The sequence below is a fragment of the Onychomys torridus genome, chromosome 23 (genome assembly GCF_903995425.1).
Source record: "Onychomys torridus chromosome 23, mOncTor1.1, whole genome shotgun sequence".
Classification (NCBI taxonomy): Eukaryota; Metazoa; Chordata; class Mammalia; order Rodentia; family Cricetidae; genus Onychomys; species Onychomys torridus.
In genome coordinates, this window is record NC_050465.1 from 33,418,196 (window position 1) to 33,437,213 (window position 19,018).

Genomic DNA, 19,018 nt, shown 5'->3' on the forward strand with positions numbered 1-19,018 from the left:
TTGGTGTCTGTCCCCTTGCTCTGAACATACATAAACTTTAAAGATAACATATATATTTGTATTAATACAAGTATAGACTCTATGTTGTACACAAGTTGGCCAAAGATGATTTTTTTTTGTTTTATGTTTGAGCAGACAAAATATATATTACATGTTTTGTAGTTTTTCTAGGTTTATTTCTTTATGTCTGTAGCCAGGATTTGCAGGTGTTTTCACCAATAAAACTTGATCCATATCAACTTGGAATGAATTCACAGCCTCTCATTTCCTGTGGAAATAAAAGCCTAACCTGTGTCCCAAAGCAACACACCTTTGATTTCCATTTTGAAGTCAAGATATTTTTAAATATATAGGTTAGTTTAATCTAGAAGCTTTCATAGTCCAATGTCTCAGCAGCTATTGCCCCTTCATCAGCAGTCAAAAAATTCAAAGACAACACAATAACATACAGGATCCAGGTTTTCTATGTAGTTCCCATCTTTATGTGGCTTATTATATTATTTATTACTTTGTTCCTTTTAAAGGATTTTATTTTTAAACTACTTTTTAAACATATGACTGTGTATATCCTTTTTCTTCTCTCTCTCAAGTCTATGCATATTTTTAAACACACTGTAACCCATTTAGAGGTTTTTTTTCCCTTTACTGAGCATCTGTGTTGATTTTTGATAGCATGAGATGAATCTTAAATTGTTGCAGCAGCTGCTGGCACTGCTCATCTTAGTGTATGGTACTAGTGCATGGCTGTTGGCAGCTGGCTCCATCCCACAGGCAGCAGCCAGGAGACGCCTCTCTGTGCCACACCCCACATGAGAGACTGTGGGAACCCATCATGCAGCTTAGCTCATGGTGCACTGGTGGGGCTCAGGCTGACCACTCAGGCCCACAGGCAGAGGCTGGGAGACAGGTTTCTGTACTGCAGCTGGCATGAGAGACACAAGACTAGGAAGCCATGCTTGGCTCCATTTTTGTGTGCTTAGAAACTTTAAAAAAAATTCTTCTCAAGTCTTCTATGGATGTAAGTGCCAGATGTTTGGGTGCCATTTATAGGCAGAGTTTTCCATCTAGACCACTGATCAGCTGTGTCCCACCAGCCACTCCCTAAATAACCACACAGAGACTTATTATTAATTATAAATGCTCTGTTGATAGCTTAGTCTTGTCTCCAGACAGCTTTTAAAACTTAAATTAACTGATTTCTATTAATCTATGTGCTGCTCCAAGGCTCCTTTACCTCATCTATGAACATCTCATGTTGCTTCTTCTGCATATGGCTCACAACTCTCAGACTCCACCCTCCTTCTTCCCCCATGTTCTCTCTGCCCACAAAATTCTGCCTAGCTATCAGCCAATCAGCTTTTTATTAACAATGAGAGCAGCACATCTTTAGAGTGTACAAAGATTGTTCCACAGCACATACACATATGTCATATATGATGGCTATTTGGTGAATATATATATATATATATATATATATATATATATATATATATATATGTATGTATGATATATATGTATATATATGTATGTATGATATATATGTATATATATATATATGTATATATATATATGTATGACATATATTTGTCACATTTATTTAAATTATGCCAGTATTCATAGAAACTCAGAAATCAAAAATTGAGATAAAAACCTGATAAGTCCAAGGAACAGAGGAGGGCTGATGGGATGACCCTACTCTCCATGTTTTCCCAATCAAAAAGCCTCCAAAATCCCCCTCAGCCCTTCCTTTTTTCTTCCTGTCCTTTTATATTCAACTTCCTCAGTTCTCCAACAACTCTATGGCTATCACTAACTCTGTCCTTGATTCAAGGTGGCTTTATTGGCACCACAGAGTGGCAGTGCAAACAATTCTCCCACAATATTTCCCCCTTTTTGTCTAAATTAAAAGGTTTTAACTCTAACATAGTAAAACTGTATACAATAAAAACAATGATCAAGTAAGAAATACATTCACAATGTCTAGTCTATTAGTATTGGGCAAATTCAAAGACAATACTCCATTATCTAACCTTATCTTAGTGAATCCAAAGTTTTGTACCTGATTTACTTTCTATCAAAACTATGGAAAACTGTAACTACAACTATCTAGTCTTCAACCCCATTAGAGACCTGAGAAGGAAATATTACCTGAGTAAACAGGAAGTGCAGAGCAAACAACTTCCAAAACTATAGAAATAACAGAGACAGCTGGTTGCCTGGACAGTCACCCAAGGTTCCCTGCAATGTTGGGGCATCCATCTTTAGCCTACAGACCTAGAATATCTGACAGATTTTCTGTGAAGCAGGAATTTTGAAGGACTGTCCTACTTTGTCTTGGCAAAGTTCAGCAGTTGCTATCTTTTTTTTTTGGTCCTGCTTGTCCAATTTGGACAGTTTCCTGCCCAGTGCCTAACTTTTGCCACCAAGAAAGCAAACTCCATATGGAGGTTGTTCAATGCCCATCATCTTCTCTGAAGTAAATTGGTGATGCCAGGAGCAGACATGTCTTGCTGCCATGAAAAGCCTTATGTTATTAAAACATCTTAAATTCCATATTCTGTAGGTCTTTAAAGTTTTTGAAGACCACCTATCTAAAATATATGTTTGACTTTACCTAACATGACTACGAGTTTATTATAGATGATTAATTTTTAACCTGTATTTATTAATTATCCTAAATAGTTTGTAATAAAAACTTTCAAGGACTAGAAATTTACATTACATTGTTAAATGAGATAGCAGCTTTGAAGATGGTTGGTGCAGAATTTTGAGGAAACTCTAACAGAGGCATGGTGACAGGCTGGATCAGCTGGGCTACTTGATTTCATTGGTATCTGGCTCTTTTGTTCTGAAAACGCATGAACTTTTAAAGGTAACATTTATATCTGCATTAACACAAGTATGGAATGTGCAGTGAGTACAAGTCAGCTAAAGATAATTTTTCGTTTTATGTTTGAGCATGTAAAAGGCATCTGTTAACTTTATAAGTTTGTTTGGACTGTATAGCCAAACTTCAATTGATTGCATATGAAAGGATGACATCTACTAATAAGTCATGAGGACTCTGTAGTCAATAAGATTTATCATATCTCACCGAGTCTCAGAGCTGTTCCCATACAGAGGGATCAGCATATATGTCACCTGTTCTATAGTCTTTCTTGGTCTTCCTCCCTGATGACTACAGCCAGGATCCTCAGTTCTCCCCTGGTCAAATCTGATCTCTTTTAACTTTGAATGAATCCATAGCTTTTTGCTTCCTATAGAAACAAAACACAACCTCTCTCCTAATACAACACATTTCCTGATTTCCATTCTGAAGCCAAGACATTTCTGAAGTATGTAGGCTGGTTTGATTCAGCAGTTCCTTTCACTCCCATGTCTCTCAGCAGCTGCCATTAACTCATCATTTAAAAAAAAATTAAAGTCAGCAAAGCACCATACAGAATACAGATGCCCTGTGTATTTCCCATCCTTGCATGGCTTATTCTTTGCATATTACTTACTCTTTCTTTAAATTCTTTATTACTTTTAAAGTATTTATTTTTTCTCTGACTATGTATACCCATTTTTTTTTTTATTTATTTTTTTTTTTTACTGTATCTGTTTAAAGGTTTTCTCTGTCTGGACCACTTTACTGAGCACACCTTCTCTGACTTTGTGAGCTAAGCCTGAAACCCCACTGTGTAATTGAGCACATGGCATTGGCTGACTCAAGCCCACAGGCAGTGACTGGGAGCTATATCACTGTACACCATGGGCCATCTAAGAGATCATGGGACTAAGAAGCTGCATCTGTCTCTCTGTGTGCATGTTTGGAACTTTTCAAAAAGCTTCCTCAGGTCCTATGTGGAAATTTGTGCCCCTACATTGGACACCATATATAGCAAGCTTTCTTGACCTAATTGCCAGCCCGCAAATAATGACAGGGAGACTTACTATTAACTATGAAAGCTTGGCCTTTAGCTTAGGCTTGTCCTACTAGTTCTTATAATTTAAATTAACCCATTTGTATTAATCTACATTCTGTCACTTGGTATTACCTCTCTTCCATCTTGCACCTCCTGTTTCCTCTGTGTGTCTGGCTGTGACTCTACCTTTCTTCTTTCCAGAGTCCTCTCTGTCCCTGAAAGTTCTACCTAACCTCTTCCTGACTAGCTATTGGCCATTCAGCTCTTTATTAAATAAATCAGAAGGCACCTTGGCAAAGACACATTTTCACAGTGTAAACAAATATATATATATATATATATATATATATATATATATATATATATATATATATATTGCTTGATCATCCCCCCCAACAACAACTGTCTTAATATGTGGGTGATGAAGGAGAGAAAATAAAGTGGATTAAATGGGTATTGTTCATTCTGCTCCTCCTAGTTAATGTAAACTGTCCAAATAACAATATATGGGTATCTCTTTGTCACTGTTCAAAGATGCCTAAATTTGTATTTTTATTTAAGAACATAAGCTTACTATATTTATATCTATGTAGTGTGCATATAACTATATTTATTCTATATTTAAGTATATAAAACTACTATATATGTAATGACACTCTTTAGCAAAACAAAATTAATTTATTTATGCATATTCACAAAATGAGATTGAGTTTTCTCCTGATATTAGATTACAATTTAAAATACAGAATGTTATAAAGAAAGACAATGTTGTTGTTTTTTTTTAGTGTATACAATTTATGAAAGCTGGAAATTTTAACTCAGTGATTAGTCATTTTTGTAGGTAAAAAAATTTTAATAGAAAACAATGACTATAAACTTGAGTACCAGAATATAATGTTTTTTAAATAATGATGTTCTTTTGTAACGTAGCACTTTTCAAATTTATGTGCTGTGTCTCTTATTATAAAACCATCTATAATTCTAACAATGAATCTCCCATGTTTATCCATTCTGCCCTTTAAAAAAATCAAAGGGGGTATTAAAATAGTGTCAATATACGATGTTTTTAAAATTTGTTAGCCATATTACTTTAAGATAGTTTATCAACCAAAGTCAAGATAAGTCTGACTCTACAATTTACAAGATGGAATAAAAACATGACCTCATTGACCTATGAGAGCTTTACAGGTGTGGCCCACACAAGCAATCCCATGAGTCAGCGGTTCGTTGTGGAGGAGAATGCCTTTCCTGTACTTATTCAACTACTAAGGAGTCACCCTTCAACTAACATTAAGGTATGGATTAAAGTTTTAAATGTTTTCTGACATAGTAAATGTGATATATACAACAATTTTAAGAATAATTTGTATCTTATAAATGCAGGTTTACAAGCATAACAATTTAACTTTTAAAACAAAATTCTAAAAGTTTTAAAAAGAAAATATTGATGTAGTAAATATTAACTTCTTCAAATATGATAGGAAAGTCTTATGCACTTACTCTTAATTGTTTTTCTTAGCCATTCACTGTGTATTCAGAGAATAGCTTCCCACCTCCTCAGTGATTGTTCGAACTGGGTGGGAAGAAGGGCCCTGTTTCTCAAGAACAAGGGCAGACCCATCAACATGGCATGGGCTGGCTGTCAGCCAGTGCTCCCACTGGGTTACTTTACAGCCTTTGAGAGTTAGTCACCCTTTCTCCCACTAGTAAGATGCCTTCAGTAGGCAGCATCAACTCAAACCCTTTCACCAAAGCCACAGAAGTCCAGAAATTCTATTGGTAGAAATTATAACATACATTTATAGGAAATGAAAAATACATTTTCTTCTCATAGTTTGCCAGGGTTCTGTTAGTGATGAGGAAAATGAAAAATATAGAATAATGTGTTAGTGAACAGTAATACTTCCTTTTATAGATATATTGTAAAAAAAAAGATATTAAGTTATTTGGCCTCTCAGGTTATAAGACATAGAAAAATACAGGAGATTAATGTGTTAGTGAATGGTAATATTTCCTTTTCAGAAACATTATCAGAAAAGATGTCATAAGATACGTAGCCTTTCAGGAGACAAAAGGGGATGATTTTATTGCAAGAGTTCAGTGGGGAAATAGAGGGAAGCAGAAGCTACAAATTATTTTTGGTTTGAATTACAAATAAAATCATATAAACTTTTAAGATATAAGTATATTTCATAAGACTATGAAAATGCCATATAAAATACATTTATATTTAAATGAATTTCATGGGAAAACTTCTATTTTATCCATTTATAATTCAATTTATTTTTCAATGGTGTCAAACTATAACACAAATAGTTCAGTTATTTTCCTGAAAATTAAACTCTACAATGGATAGAATATTTCCAATTCTTAACATTTTTTTATAGGAAGGCACAGTACAGCACTTTTAAAAGCTGCCTGGTAAGTCCAGCAATGGACAAGGTTCATCTTCCTAATGGAAGATAAATGCAGACTCGAAAACTAGAAGAAAAAGACTATTCCTTGATTCTACGTTTATAAACTTTGCTTAAATTCTTAGGCAGTCCTTTATAGTTTGATAGCTCTGTGATCATTAGCAACTTCAAACAGCTTTTAAACCCATGCCAGTAAACATTTAAAAGTTATATTTAGATGTGGGAGGGATACAAATACATAGGTAGGATTATGATAACACCTCTGTGCATGCCTTGCTGTCCCTGGGACATGCCCCGCCCCCAGCACCCTCAGGAGATGTGTGATGACCTTTGATCACAGAGGAGATGGGTATTTCCTGATCATTAAAATTCATGAAGGACAGTCCTCCAGAAGCTGTGTTACTCTTTAACAGCAGTCAAAGAATTATAGTCAACACATTGTGCTTTAAAACACTTCATGATTTTATTTCCATAATCTAGCCTTTATAAATATTTACATGATGAATACATTTTTCAGTAATTCATGAATCAAACGTAATTTCTGAAAACCGCATATTTAGGTTGAAGTGGCATTTTCTTTGGCATGCATCGTCCTAGGGAATGACTTGCTACAGAAAGAATTGCAAGAAAAGGAAGGATTTGCGTATTCTGATGTCCTTTATCTTCTTTACTCCAAAGAAAAGGTAGGACCTTTACATACCTCAGCATGATCTCCTAGGGGAAATGGTTCTAAGAAAACACAATCGGTTATGATAAAGTATTCTCCATGGCAACATCCAAGCTTATTATTTAAGAGAATGTATAAAATCTTTCTTTGTATGTCCTGAGTTTCTAACAGTGCGATAATATGGTTCCAAATTTTTCATAGTTGCCGTATGTGTTTCTTGACATGCACAACTTTAATGTTTGGTGGAATCTCTGTCCTGAATTGAACCTTTCACTTAACTGCATGCCCTCCCAATCCCCCATTGTGCATTTCTTACCCAGAGAGCACTGAGGCTTTGGAAATGCTGCACGATAAAGAGAGATTTCTCCAGACAGCTAATATGAGGCAATTATTTTTCTGTAAAAATGTTCCCCAACAATGTCCTATTTCTCTACTTGATAAGAATGAAATGTATTTTAATAGACAATAACTTGCTACAGAAAGAATTACAAGAAAAGCAGGGATTTGGGTATTCTGATGTCCTTTATCTTCTGGTGAGCAACCTGTAATGAAGCAAATGAAAATGATTGGCATTTCTCCTTTTTCCAGGACATTTGCTTGAGAGCAGGTTATGCACTAACTCTTTTTGCCTTCAACAATCGTTTTCAACAGTACTTAATATTGGAAAATGGAATGCTAACCTTATCTATTTTTGAGCCTTTTCTTCAATCCAAGGTTGAAACAGAGAAGGCAATGGCAGCATTTCAGGTACACAGAGCCTAAGATTTCATACTGGCAAGTACATTGTCTTAGTGAACACTTCTTTATTGGGGATTCAGAAAAATGTTTATTAATATGAAATTTGGTATTCTGCATATTAGCCCCTCTACCTCATAAAAAGTCCATTGTTAGAACTTCTGTATTTATATAGAAGTTTTCAAGTTACATCTGATGCCTGCAGTGGCCCTGTGAGGTCTATAGGCAGGTGTTTTAATCACATCATGTAGATAGATAGCAGGTATGTGGAGACAATGGTGGGGTTGAAAACAGGTCTAACTGTGGGCTGTCAGCTGATGGCATGGCTCCTCCCACCTGTAGCCCTATTTAGGCTCCTCTCTGTCGTACGCTTACTCTTCAGAGCTTCTCTGTCCTACAGCCTTGTGAAATTTCTCTTCAAATTCAATATCAAATGCTGCATGAACTGCAGAAAGAACAATGTGGCCATTGTGGTCATTGCTATGAGCATTATTGTGGAGGGAGTACTTGAACTCTTGCCTCCCACCTATCAAATCTCTCTTACTGGAGCCCACCAAATGTTACCTCTACCCCTTAAAATGCCCCCAAATCATAAATGATTAAGAGAATCTAAGTATCAAATATTCACCAATTCTTGTTTTTTGTTTCGTTTTCTTTTAGATCATTGTATTAGCTAAAGTCATTATAGATGTGGACCATATTACTTTGTCTGCAAGAGGTGTTACTATTTTAGTTGACAGTCTGTATTCAGTCCACATTCCCACTATTGTCCTGACAGGTAAGGAATAGCTAAGAAAACAAAACAAAACAAAACAAAAACAAAAACAAAAAAACCATAATTGCATCTACACAAAGGAACACGGATTTGTGTCCAAGATAGATCACAAAATATTTTAAATTTGAATTTCAACAATACTAAAGTATGTCTGATACCCTGTTGCTTTGTTTCCAATGATGCTACCTGAAAATACTGAACATGTCTGCACAGAGATGGGCATGGTATCTACTCTGCACCCTGCGTGTGGCATTGGGCATCCACCCTGCTTGCTGAACAGGAATGCAGTAACTCTCAACACAGCCCTTTTGCTTTCCTAATGACTATTTCAAACTTCTAATGAGTTTCTAGACTATAAAGTAAGAATTCAATTATGCACTGCCAAGAAAAAACTTACACTCTGACTTTTCAGTAGTAGTAGCAGATTTACATTGATATGCTTTGTGTTTCTTTTGAATCATGTACATTCTGTTATTATTTAAGAGTTCTTAAAAAATTTTAGGTATATTTATTATATTATTTTTGTATGAGTGTTTTGCCTGCATGTATGTATGTGCATTACTGTGTGCCTTTTGCCCGTGGAGGTCAGAAGAGGGTGTTATAATCACTGGGACTGGAGTTATAGATGGTTATGAGCCATCATGTGGGCACTGGGAATTGAACCAAAGTCTTCTATAAGAACAACAGGTGTTCTTAACTGCTGAGACAAGTTCATGCCTTTAATTCCAGCTCTCTGAAGGCAGAGGCAGGAGGATCTCTGTGAGTTTGAGGTGAGCATGGTCTACATAGTGAGTTCTAGGATAGCCAGGGCTATGTAGAGAGACCCTGTCTCAAAAAACAACAAACAAAAAGAAATACAAGAGAGCAAAGAAAAAATGGTTCACTAGTTCTCTTGACAAATGTTATCTATGTAAGTATATCCACCCAAGATTACCCATACTTTTAGCAATAGGTGATAAATAATATTTAACTGAACTACCACTCATGGCTACATAAACAGTTTCTGAATGATAGTTTGTGACTACGAGCAAAATAAACAAAAGATCAAATATATAATTAACTTAGCCAGTCGCTGTATGAAAGAAGCGTGTTTTGGAGTCATCTGTTTAAGAAGGAAGACAAGTGAAAACTTTTGGACACTAGACAGAAAAAGGGGTCTTGGACAGAAATGTGATAGAAGTTTTAGATTTTGACTCATGATCTTTTTGCTACAAGAAATGCCATATTATATTTGCTTTCAACTATTAATTTTCTTAATCTGGAAGAAATGCATATCATGTACAGACATAAATTCAGGGAAAACATTTATACACATAAAATAAACAAATTTTTATAAAAGCTGAACAACTGAAAAACAGACTGAATGTATTTTTAAAGTTTGAAAAATAGAACGCTTCCATCTTTAAAAATTTGTCATTCTTACGTAGACCTCTGTAAGTTTTAGTATGTGTGAAAGAAAATCAATCACCTACATGAACAATCATTGTTTCTTTTTCTTTGCTTCTTCACTTAACAGACAAACTTTGTAGCTTAAACTTTTAAAACTACAGTGTACAAGTGAACAAAAAGCAACATATGTGTTATCAGCTTTAGATAATATAAGAGCTTTTCTTTGTTTTAATTCTAGGTAATTTAATAGCTAGTCTGGCTCATTCTAGAGCTGGTATTCCAGCTGCTTTTCTGACACTAGGGACAGTCCAACGGCTATGCTACCACCTGTACTCAAGAAGAGAGGAGGTAAAAACAAAAAGCTAATTGTAAAATTTAATGTGCTACAAATAATAAAATTTGCTTCTCTTTTTCCTTGGAATAGTACATAATTCATAATAACTAAAAAATAGATGAACTTTCCAGCATTAGTCATACCTGATATCTACAATTCTGATTTCCCTCAAAATCACATTTTTTTTTTATTTTCTCATACATTACTGACCACAATTTTCCTTCCTTCTCTCCTCCCAGTCCCTCTCTCCCCATCTCCTCCTCCTTTTCTCCCTCATAAAGGGCGGCCCTCCTGGGGATATCAACTGAACATGGCATATCAAGATATCATAAGACTAAGTACCTCCCCTCATATTAAGGCTGCATGATGTTGTTTTCAACTAAGTCTCTATCATTCTATTTTATCAATAAAGATTGAGAAGCCAGATGCTGGGATGAAAACCAGCCAGCTCCAAGAGGCAGAGAAAGCAGCCAGCTCTTCCTCCTCCACTGTTGTCATCCCAGAAAAAGCTTTTTTCTGACCTATCTCAAGCAAAACTCCTCCCACAGGATGTCCCTCCCTTCTACTTCCTGTGTAACTCTCTCTCTTTGTCCTCCTGACTCCCTCTCAGTCTCTATGGTTATTTCCTGTCAATTGGTTGCTCGCTCTGCCTCTTGACCTAAGGTTGATTTTATTTGATCCTTTTCACAATATTCAAGCAGAAAGCTCTTGGATTAAAGGTGTGTGCTAGGGCTCAGCCACACCCCAGCAAGAAGCAGTAAATGCAGTCTTGGAGTCCACAGTGTGATCGAATATCCTGCAACAGGATGAGGCAACCCAGTGGGAGGAAGAGTCCCAAAGGCAGGCAAAAGAGTCAGAGAGAGCCCCTGCTCCCACTGTTAGGAGTCCCACAAGAAGACCAAGCTACACAACTGTAACATATGTGCAGAGGGCCTAGGTCAGACCCATGCAGGCTCTCTAATTATTGCTTCAGACTCTGTGAGCCCCTATGCATCCAGGTTAGTTGTTTCTGTGGGTTTCCTTGTGGTGGTCTTGACCCCTCTGGCTCCAACAATCCTTCCTCCCCACCTTCTGCAGGATTCCCCAAACTCTGCCTAATGTTTGGCTGTGGATCTCTGCATCTGTTTCCGTCAGTTGCTGGATGGAGCCTCTCTGATGGCAATTATGCTAGACTCCTGTCTACAAGTATAGCAGAATATCAGAACATCATTAGGAATCATTTAATTGACTTTTTTTTTTCTTTGCTGGTGAGCATTCATTTATTTTAACTCTGACATCTAAACAGAATCTTTAAAAAGTAGTATAGAACAACTATAATTAAAGATTTTAAAACTATGGGCCTGGAGAGATGGTGAAGAGCATGTAGTGCTATTGAAGAGGACCCGAGTTTGGCTCCCAGCACCATTATTGGATGGCTCACAACTGCCTGTAACACCAGTTCCAGAGAATCCAATGCCCTTTTCTGGTCTCCATGGGGATGGACACACACACACACAAACACACACACACACACACACACACACACACACACACACGGAGGAGGGAGAGGGAGAGGTTTTTTTAAATGTACAGAAATCAGCACAGAAAAGGGAAACTGATGATTACCATTGTTGGTAAATGGGTGGTAAAGCCACTGAGCAAATCTGTATGTATACCTGCACACATTATAAGTAAATTTGTTGCAACTCTGTGGGTTTGGTCCCAGGTTTTGGCACCAAAACATGAGTTTTGCAACTCTGGGAAAGATATCCTGACTACTCTGATGGTTGGAGCTGCAAAGAGACAGCTCAGCCCTGGAAGGGAAGTTTTTCCTGACTGCTCCAGGGAGAGTCAGGCTATACCTAGTGTGATGGGGGATGGTCTCCCCTCAGGATGTAGCAATCCTGCTCCTCTCCTGGAGAGCCACTACAGCTGAGCTTTGCTCAGCCCCCACTTAAGGGGGCTTCCTAGCAGAGCTCTGCTTCTCTGGCCTAAGAAAGTGCAGAAATGTAGCAATCTCCTCCAGCTCAGGAGAAACGTGTTACTTTTTCAGCTCTGTCAGCTCTTCCTTGCTCTTTCCACTGAGGGACATCTCAGCAAGGATCTTCTGTTCAGCCAGCCCCTCCTTGTTCTGTCCACTGAGGGACGTCTCAACAAGGGTCTTCTCTACACCAGTGAATGAAGATCTTCACACCCAAAACTCCTTTGAGAAAGAGATTTATTTGGGAAGGAGGAGTCCAGGAGAGTAGCTGCCTCTACCAGTTTATATAGGATGTCTTGGGGGAGGAGTCAACCAGTGATTGGTTAGTTTTTTGTTTTTTTGTTTTGTTTTTGTTTTGTTTTGTTTTGTTTTGTTTTGCTCAGGGATTGGCCAGTTTTGTGGGCTAAGGACAGAGGTGGCCCTGATTTCAGGGCCAAACGCTTTCTTTCACTGGCCTTTCGTGGCTTTTTGACACTGCCTCTAAGGCCAAGACACATTTCTTTCACTGACTCTGATTCTAAGGACTAAGAGTGTTATTTTGACACTATAGTTTCAGAGTCAGGGCATGTTTCCTTGGTTCTGGGTTTGGGGATAAAGTGTTCATTTCTCTGGCTCAGGTCCCAAACCCAGGCTGTGTTTCTTTCCCTGGTCCTGTGCCTGGGGCTAGGATTCTACTGTCCTGCTCTGTGATTGGTTGGTTTCACAAGTCAGTTGGCCAGGGGCAGAGATGGCTATAATTTGAGCCAAACTGTGTTTCTTTCATTGGCCTTATCTGAGCCATCTTTCTCTAGTTCTGGGCTCCAGGGTCAGGGTGGGTTTCTTTAGCCAGCCCCTTTTCCCTACACATGCCTTCTGATCGGTCTCCTCACAGCAGACAGATAGCAGAGAAAGAAGACACTCTTTAGTATCATTCTTATTAAGATGTTTAAATCCATCCAAATTAATCTCTGAGCAAAAACAAAACTATGAAATGAATTGTTTTAATTACAAAATCAAGCTTTAATCTACAAAATTGTTGGAGTCCTGCCTCAGCTGGGTTCAGGTCCTGAGACGCGGAAGGGTCATTGATGCAAAGAAAAGTCTGACCACCAGATGAGTTTCACACAAGTGGCGGCCACAAGTAGTGAGCCATCTTTATTTGTATTTCAGAAGGAACACGTTTATCCCAACTTTTAAATCAACTCTTAAACCAAAAACAATGCTCAGTATTTTGCTAGCTTGGCTAAATATCCAGCCAGGCAGGCACATCTTGTCCTTACAGAGCTAAAGGGTGATAGACACAGGCATACATTCTGAAGAACAACTTAACAAAACATATTTACAAAAATCAGGGTGATTTACTATAAGCTGCTTGCATACAGTTAGCTTGTATTTCTTTAATTTGTCCCTTGTCCTACAAAAGGGTTCTACATGCCTAAACCTCTCCATAAAGGGTGAACTTTGATAAGACACTTTTTCCAGCATGCCACACCATTCTTAATGTTTGTTCCCAGAATTGGGAGATGTGGTCATGCCCCCTGTGCTGCTTCCTTGTATGTGCCCAGTAACTTTTTTTATTACCTCTGATCCTGTCAGCACTGAATCTGGGAGGCCCCCAGGGTCTGGAGTGACTGGTGTTTCCAGATAAGAAACCCGAGAAGCATCAGTTCCCAAAGAATTTTAGGGGAAAATATTTGAGGGGAAAAAAAAAGGGTTTTTGGGAATAATTACATCTGTTCCATGCATGACTAACAAAGTAAAACTAAAAACCACCAAGAGAATCATCAACATTATGAGAGAGAAGAGAATATGCAGGGCATGTGGTACTATAGTATTCTACACTGTCCTGAGTGAGGCCCACTGGTCTTTGCTGAGTGAGAGACTGTCTCCCTGGGCTTTGCCCTGCAGAGAATTCAATAAGCGTGCATATGCTGATCCAAAACTAGGCCACATGGCTCCCAACTCCACCTCATGTCATAGTTCACACCAGCAATCTCAGCACTCAGGAGGCTGAGACAGGAGAATTCCTCCTACTTCAAAGCCATCTGGGTTACACAGAGATTTAGAATGTGCCTTGTGAAAGGATGAATGCAGATGTGTGAAGGGCATCATATTATAAGAACAAAGTATAATATGGCTGTATAAAGGACGTATAAATGCTATTGTTTTATATAACTTAAAATTAAAACATTCATTCTATACATAAATATACTGTGATGATACAGAAATTTATAATTAAAATATTTAGAAAGTATCTCACAAGAATTGGTTACTTAGCAAGTGGGTGAACCTTTTTATTTTCATTTTTTAATATTCTAGGTAATCCTAAAATGAAATCAAGTGTGTTCAGATATTGTGAGCAGTGACCAGAAACCAGTGGCAGTTAACAGTATTCTGTAAAACTATGGGCAGAGGATGAGGCCTGGAAGTGGAATGAGTGGCCTGGCATGCACTAGTTATGCCCCTACCCGATGATGGATGTCTGTTTACATCCATATCTGATATTCATGTTTGCAGAAATTATCTTAAGGTTTATTTTTAATAATGTGTGTCTGTGTAGGTTTGTGCATGTGAATCCAAGTTCCTGGAGAGGGGGCAGAAGAGGGTGTTGGAGCCCATGGACTTGAAGTTCCAGGTGGTTGCCTGGTGTGAACTCCTGGGACCTGAACTCGGGTCCAACATACACTTTCTTAAAAAGTAGCTAATTAGAGCTCTGGGCTAGATAATAATTATCAGTTTTCTTGAGAATACCATACCAAGTGTTTTCATCATATTCACCTCTCCATCTCTCCAACTTCTCCTTCACCCATTCCCATTCCCCTACCCACACAACTTTGAGTCCTTTTTAAGAGCCCCTCAAGACCAGGTTTTGCTGTTCAAAAGACCCTGAATGTGTCGTCTTCCACTGGAGTGTGGTCGACTTACCAGGGGCTACATTCTTCTTCTTTTTTAAGAATTTTGTAATTCATTTTACATAGCAACCACAGAGCCCCCTCTCATTCCTCCTCCCGCTCCCCCCAGCCTCCCTCCCCCTCCACTCCTCATTCCCTCCTCTGAAAGGGTAAGGCCTCCTATGGGGAGTCAGCAAAGCCTGGGACATTCAGGTGAGGCAGGACCAAGTGCCTCCCCTCCCCCCCTCTATTAAGGCTGGGCAAGGTGTCCCACCATAGGAATTGGGCTCCAAAAAGCCAGCTCATACACCAAGGATAGATCCTGATCCCACTGCCAGGGGCCCCTCCAACAGACCCAGCTACACACTGTCTTTTGTATGTAGAGGGCCGAGTCCAGTCCCATGCAGGCTCCACAGCTGTCAGTCTAAAGTTTGGGAGTTCCCACGAGCTTGGTTCAGTTGTCTGTAGATTTCCCCATCGTGATCTTGACCCCCCAGGATCCCTCTTCCCTCTCCTAGACTGGGCTCCCGGAGCTCGGCCTGGTGCTTGGCTGTGGATCTCTGCATCTGCTTCCATCAGTTACTGGATTAAGGCTCTATGATGACAGTTAGGGTACTCACCAACCTGATTGCCGGTGTAGGAAATTGCCCGGAATCCACAGGGATGACCCAAGGTCAGGCTACTAGCAATAGTGGAGAGGGGCTGCATTCTTACGAGAACACTGTCTCTCCCGGTCCCAGCAGCTCACAATCCCAGCAGCTCTGTGGCTGTGAGTAGGGTTGCACGCTTAACTCCCATTTGTTTGCTGGGATTTGGTTTGGGTTGCTCTTGCACAGAGTGTGTGTATGCTTTTGAAACTACTCTGTGTTTATATGCAGAGCTGCCTTGCTATGTGCAGAAGGCACTGTTTTCTGTCGTTACTTTCTTGTGCAATTTATCCCTGAACCTTCAGAGCCCATTGCTTAAGAAGTTTCTTCTTATAAAATTGTGATAAACCTATTTTGAAATAGAGAAATTCTACATATGCTACCTACATGACACACTCAACCCATACATTTATTAAAAATTCAAGATGGATACTGAGACTTGAACCCAAAGTTATGTTAAAAAAGTGTATATAAATATAGTTAACTCTGGTGACTTGTGTAATTTAAAGTGGTCAAAATAGCAAATTTTATGCCAGTTATATTTTATCATAATAAAATATTAGGAAAACATGCAAAAAGTTTCTTTTTATTTCAGGTTCGCACTGCGTGTTCTTGTGCCCTTGGCTACCTGACTTACAATGCACATGCTTTCCGTATCCTGCTAACGGAGTGCAGGAACAAACCTAACCAGTTTCTGCGCATAATGACTAACATCAGCAGAGACGCAAAGATTAACCCCGCCTTCCTGAAGGAGTTCCAAATGCAGCAACATGTGGGACTTCCGTCCTTAAGGTATTGTGCCTTTATAAATGACAATAGTGGCATTATTAGTACAGTTCTTGGGAGATTTTAGGGGGTCCAGCATGTAAAACTCCCCTTGACATGCATGCCTCTGTATACCAGTGTAAACTTAACCTTGAATGTTCATTGACAAAGCTGTTTTTCTTTAGTTTTGAATGCCGAATTATCTTGCTTTTTGGTTTATCTCTGCATCAAAATCCCTAGCCAGCGGGTTCTGTTAAGTGCTAAGTTTCTTTCCTCACCTTAACGCCTTATTCCACCAAGGAAAAACAGTGAAGCTCACTTTATTACAGCCTGGGAACAAGCTGGGGCTATGGGGAAGCTGATTTATTCTTTGGTGAGTAAGCAGATCCATTTGTTACATTGTTTCTGAAAAGTGCACTACAAAATAGCAGGTCCTGTTTCAAAGTTAGGATGAAAATGGAGGAGTAGTTTCCTCCAGAAAAACCACCACCAGAATGTCTGAAGACTGTCAGTCTGTCTTTTGTTTTCTTCTTTTTCAAAATAGTTCAGCGAGGGTAAAATCTCCACTGAGCTTTAAAGCACTGCTCCTGCTGTGCTCACTCATGAGCAGCTACCTGGCTGTTGGGCACACTGTTAGAGTAGACATGGAAGGTGTTACCTAGAGACCCGGAGAGTGAGCTGCGAAGCTTGGTTGGTGCTGAATCCTCAGAGGTTTCTTCCACAAACAGAAAAACAACTATAACAACACAACCCAAAACAGGCTCTCTCTGTCAATTTATCAAAATAAATAAATAAATGCACTAGTGGCTAGGCTTGGTGGTACTTGCGTGCAATCCTAGCACTGGGAAGGAAACAAGGTGGCCCCAGAGTTCCCTGGCCAGCCAGTCCATTCTATTGGGTGAGTTACAGGCCAGGGACTGACTGACTCACTCTCTGTCTCTCTCTCTGTCTCACTCTCTCTCTCACACACACACACACACACACACACACACACTTGTTCTCTCACACATACTCTCCTTTCTCTCACACACACTCATTCTCTCTCTCTCTCTCTCTCTCTCTCACACACACACACACACACACACACACACACTCACTCACTCACTCACAGCATTTAGGAAGGTCCTCCTCCACCTGGCAGGTGGAGCAGTCCAGAAAGGACTCATGAGCAGAGCCTCTTCAGGGACTGCAAAAATGACTGGAGTCAGAGATCCTACAGAAATGGGTCACAGCTGTACCACCCGGATGTGGACAATCCGGTGAGACTGGACGCATATTTTCTTGAAAAGAAGTGCTTAGAAAGCCAAGCAGCATAAAGGGCAGAGAACACGAGCCATGAGAAGCAGCAGCCTGGCTTGCCATGTGGCTCAACAAAGCCCTCAGCAACAGTGAAGTATGGATGAGCACACCACTTGCTCCTGGAGGCCAATGGTGAGGAATGGCAAACAGTCCTGCTGTCACACAGAGAATGAAGACAGACATCTCAGGACATAGATGACGGAGAGGTGGATGAGTAGAGACCATGTGGAACTTCAGAAGTAGTGGCTTTCCATGAGCCTTCTGTGGGGATGAAGCTCCCCATAGTCAGTAGAGCAACCACCAGATAGTCCAGTTTGAAGTGTGGGGCTTCCTGTGAATTGTTAGTCTGCAGAAATGAGCTGAGACAGAACACTGTACTCACAGAGAATAATCACCTTCTTGTGTATAGGGGTCATGAAATACACATTTGTTCTGACAATCAAAATTCCCCAAAAGATAAACCAGGTAGATATCCAAAAATTGCCAGTATTTGTGTGGATGAATGTGCTTTAAATTCAAGTATAAAGAGGCATAGGTGGTCCATAGCATGTCGCAGGTAGTCACTGTCCTTCAGCTCATCAGGAAGCAGCACATCTTATCAGCTGCCTTTCCAACATCTTTCCCAGAACTGATAAACAAGCTTCTCCATGTCATGATGGGCCTAGGGAAAATGCCAGTACCACACCTCATCCTCTCCCTGGGAGGATGGACACGTTGGTGGTTTTTATGGTTACCCACTTATTTTTCTCTCCCAGCAGAGGTTCTAATAAAACCAGTCCTAACTTACTGGTTTCTCTGTTAGTGTCAGGGTCCCACTGCCCTGCTATCACTGATTAAGAAGACACTTGGCTAGTACTTCAGTACTCGGCAGCTTCAGCTGAGAGAAAAATCGGGGTCTTTGAATTCCAAGGGTCAGAGGGCTCCCGATGATAACAGACACTTACACTCAAACATAATTTGTCAACATAATCCCTAACCTAATCAAGGTGGGGACACTCGTTTGACTAGCCGAATACCAGCCCCTCCAAGTTAGTCATCCTTCCCAATCACAGGGCCCCACCCTATTTATTTTAGAAACAGTGCTTTGCTATGTGGTCCAGCTCCAATCTCCCTCCTTCCTCTGCCTCTTCAGTAGCTGGGACTGGAGATGCATGATGATTGTGTCCAGGTCAAAACCCACTTTAATCTCAGTTCAGTAACGGGCTGTGGTGTGGACAGAAGAACCGGATTTCGGGGTCCTGTGTAGATAGGGTTA

At 39.5% G+C, this 19,018-nt stretch overlaps 2 protein-coding genes across 3 annotated transcripts in view; one reads left to right on the forward strand and one right to left on the reverse strand.

The window, feature by feature from the left end:
- Ankar (ankyrin and armadillo repeat containing) overlaps positions 1 to 19,018 on the forward strand; it is a 57,902-nt gene that overhangs the window by 36,040 nt on the left and 2,844 nt on the right. Inside the window, exons 15-20 of the mRNA XM_036173159.1 lie at positions 5,097 to 5,203; positions 6,883 to 7,005; positions 7,578 to 7,736; positions 8,385 to 8,502; positions 10,127 to 10,236; positions 16,295 to 16,491. Of these exons, the coding sequence (XP_036029052.1) occupies positions 5,097 to 5,203; positions 6,883 to 7,005; positions 7,578 to 7,736; positions 8,385 to 8,502; positions 10,127 to 10,236; positions 16,295 to 16,491 (814 nt within the window). The remainder of the gene's footprint in view (positions 1 to 5,096; positions 5,204 to 6,882; positions 7,006 to 7,577; positions 7,737 to 8,384; positions 8,503 to 10,126; positions 10,237 to 16,294; positions 16,492 to 19,018) is intronic.
- Positions 7,397 to 19,018, reverse strand: part of Osgepl1 (O-sialoglycoprotein endopeptidase like 1) — a 33,442-nt gene continuing 21,820 nt past the window's right edge. Inside the window, exon 8 of one of the 2 annotated variants that reach the window (XM_036173162.1) lies at positions 7,397 to 7,531. The gene's annotated coding sequence lies outside the window, so the exon portion shown is untranslated. Of the gene's footprint in view, positions 7,532 to 17,534; positions 19,002 to 19,018 lie in introns of those variants that run through there. The other variant, XM_036173161.1, reaches the window with a different exon arrangement.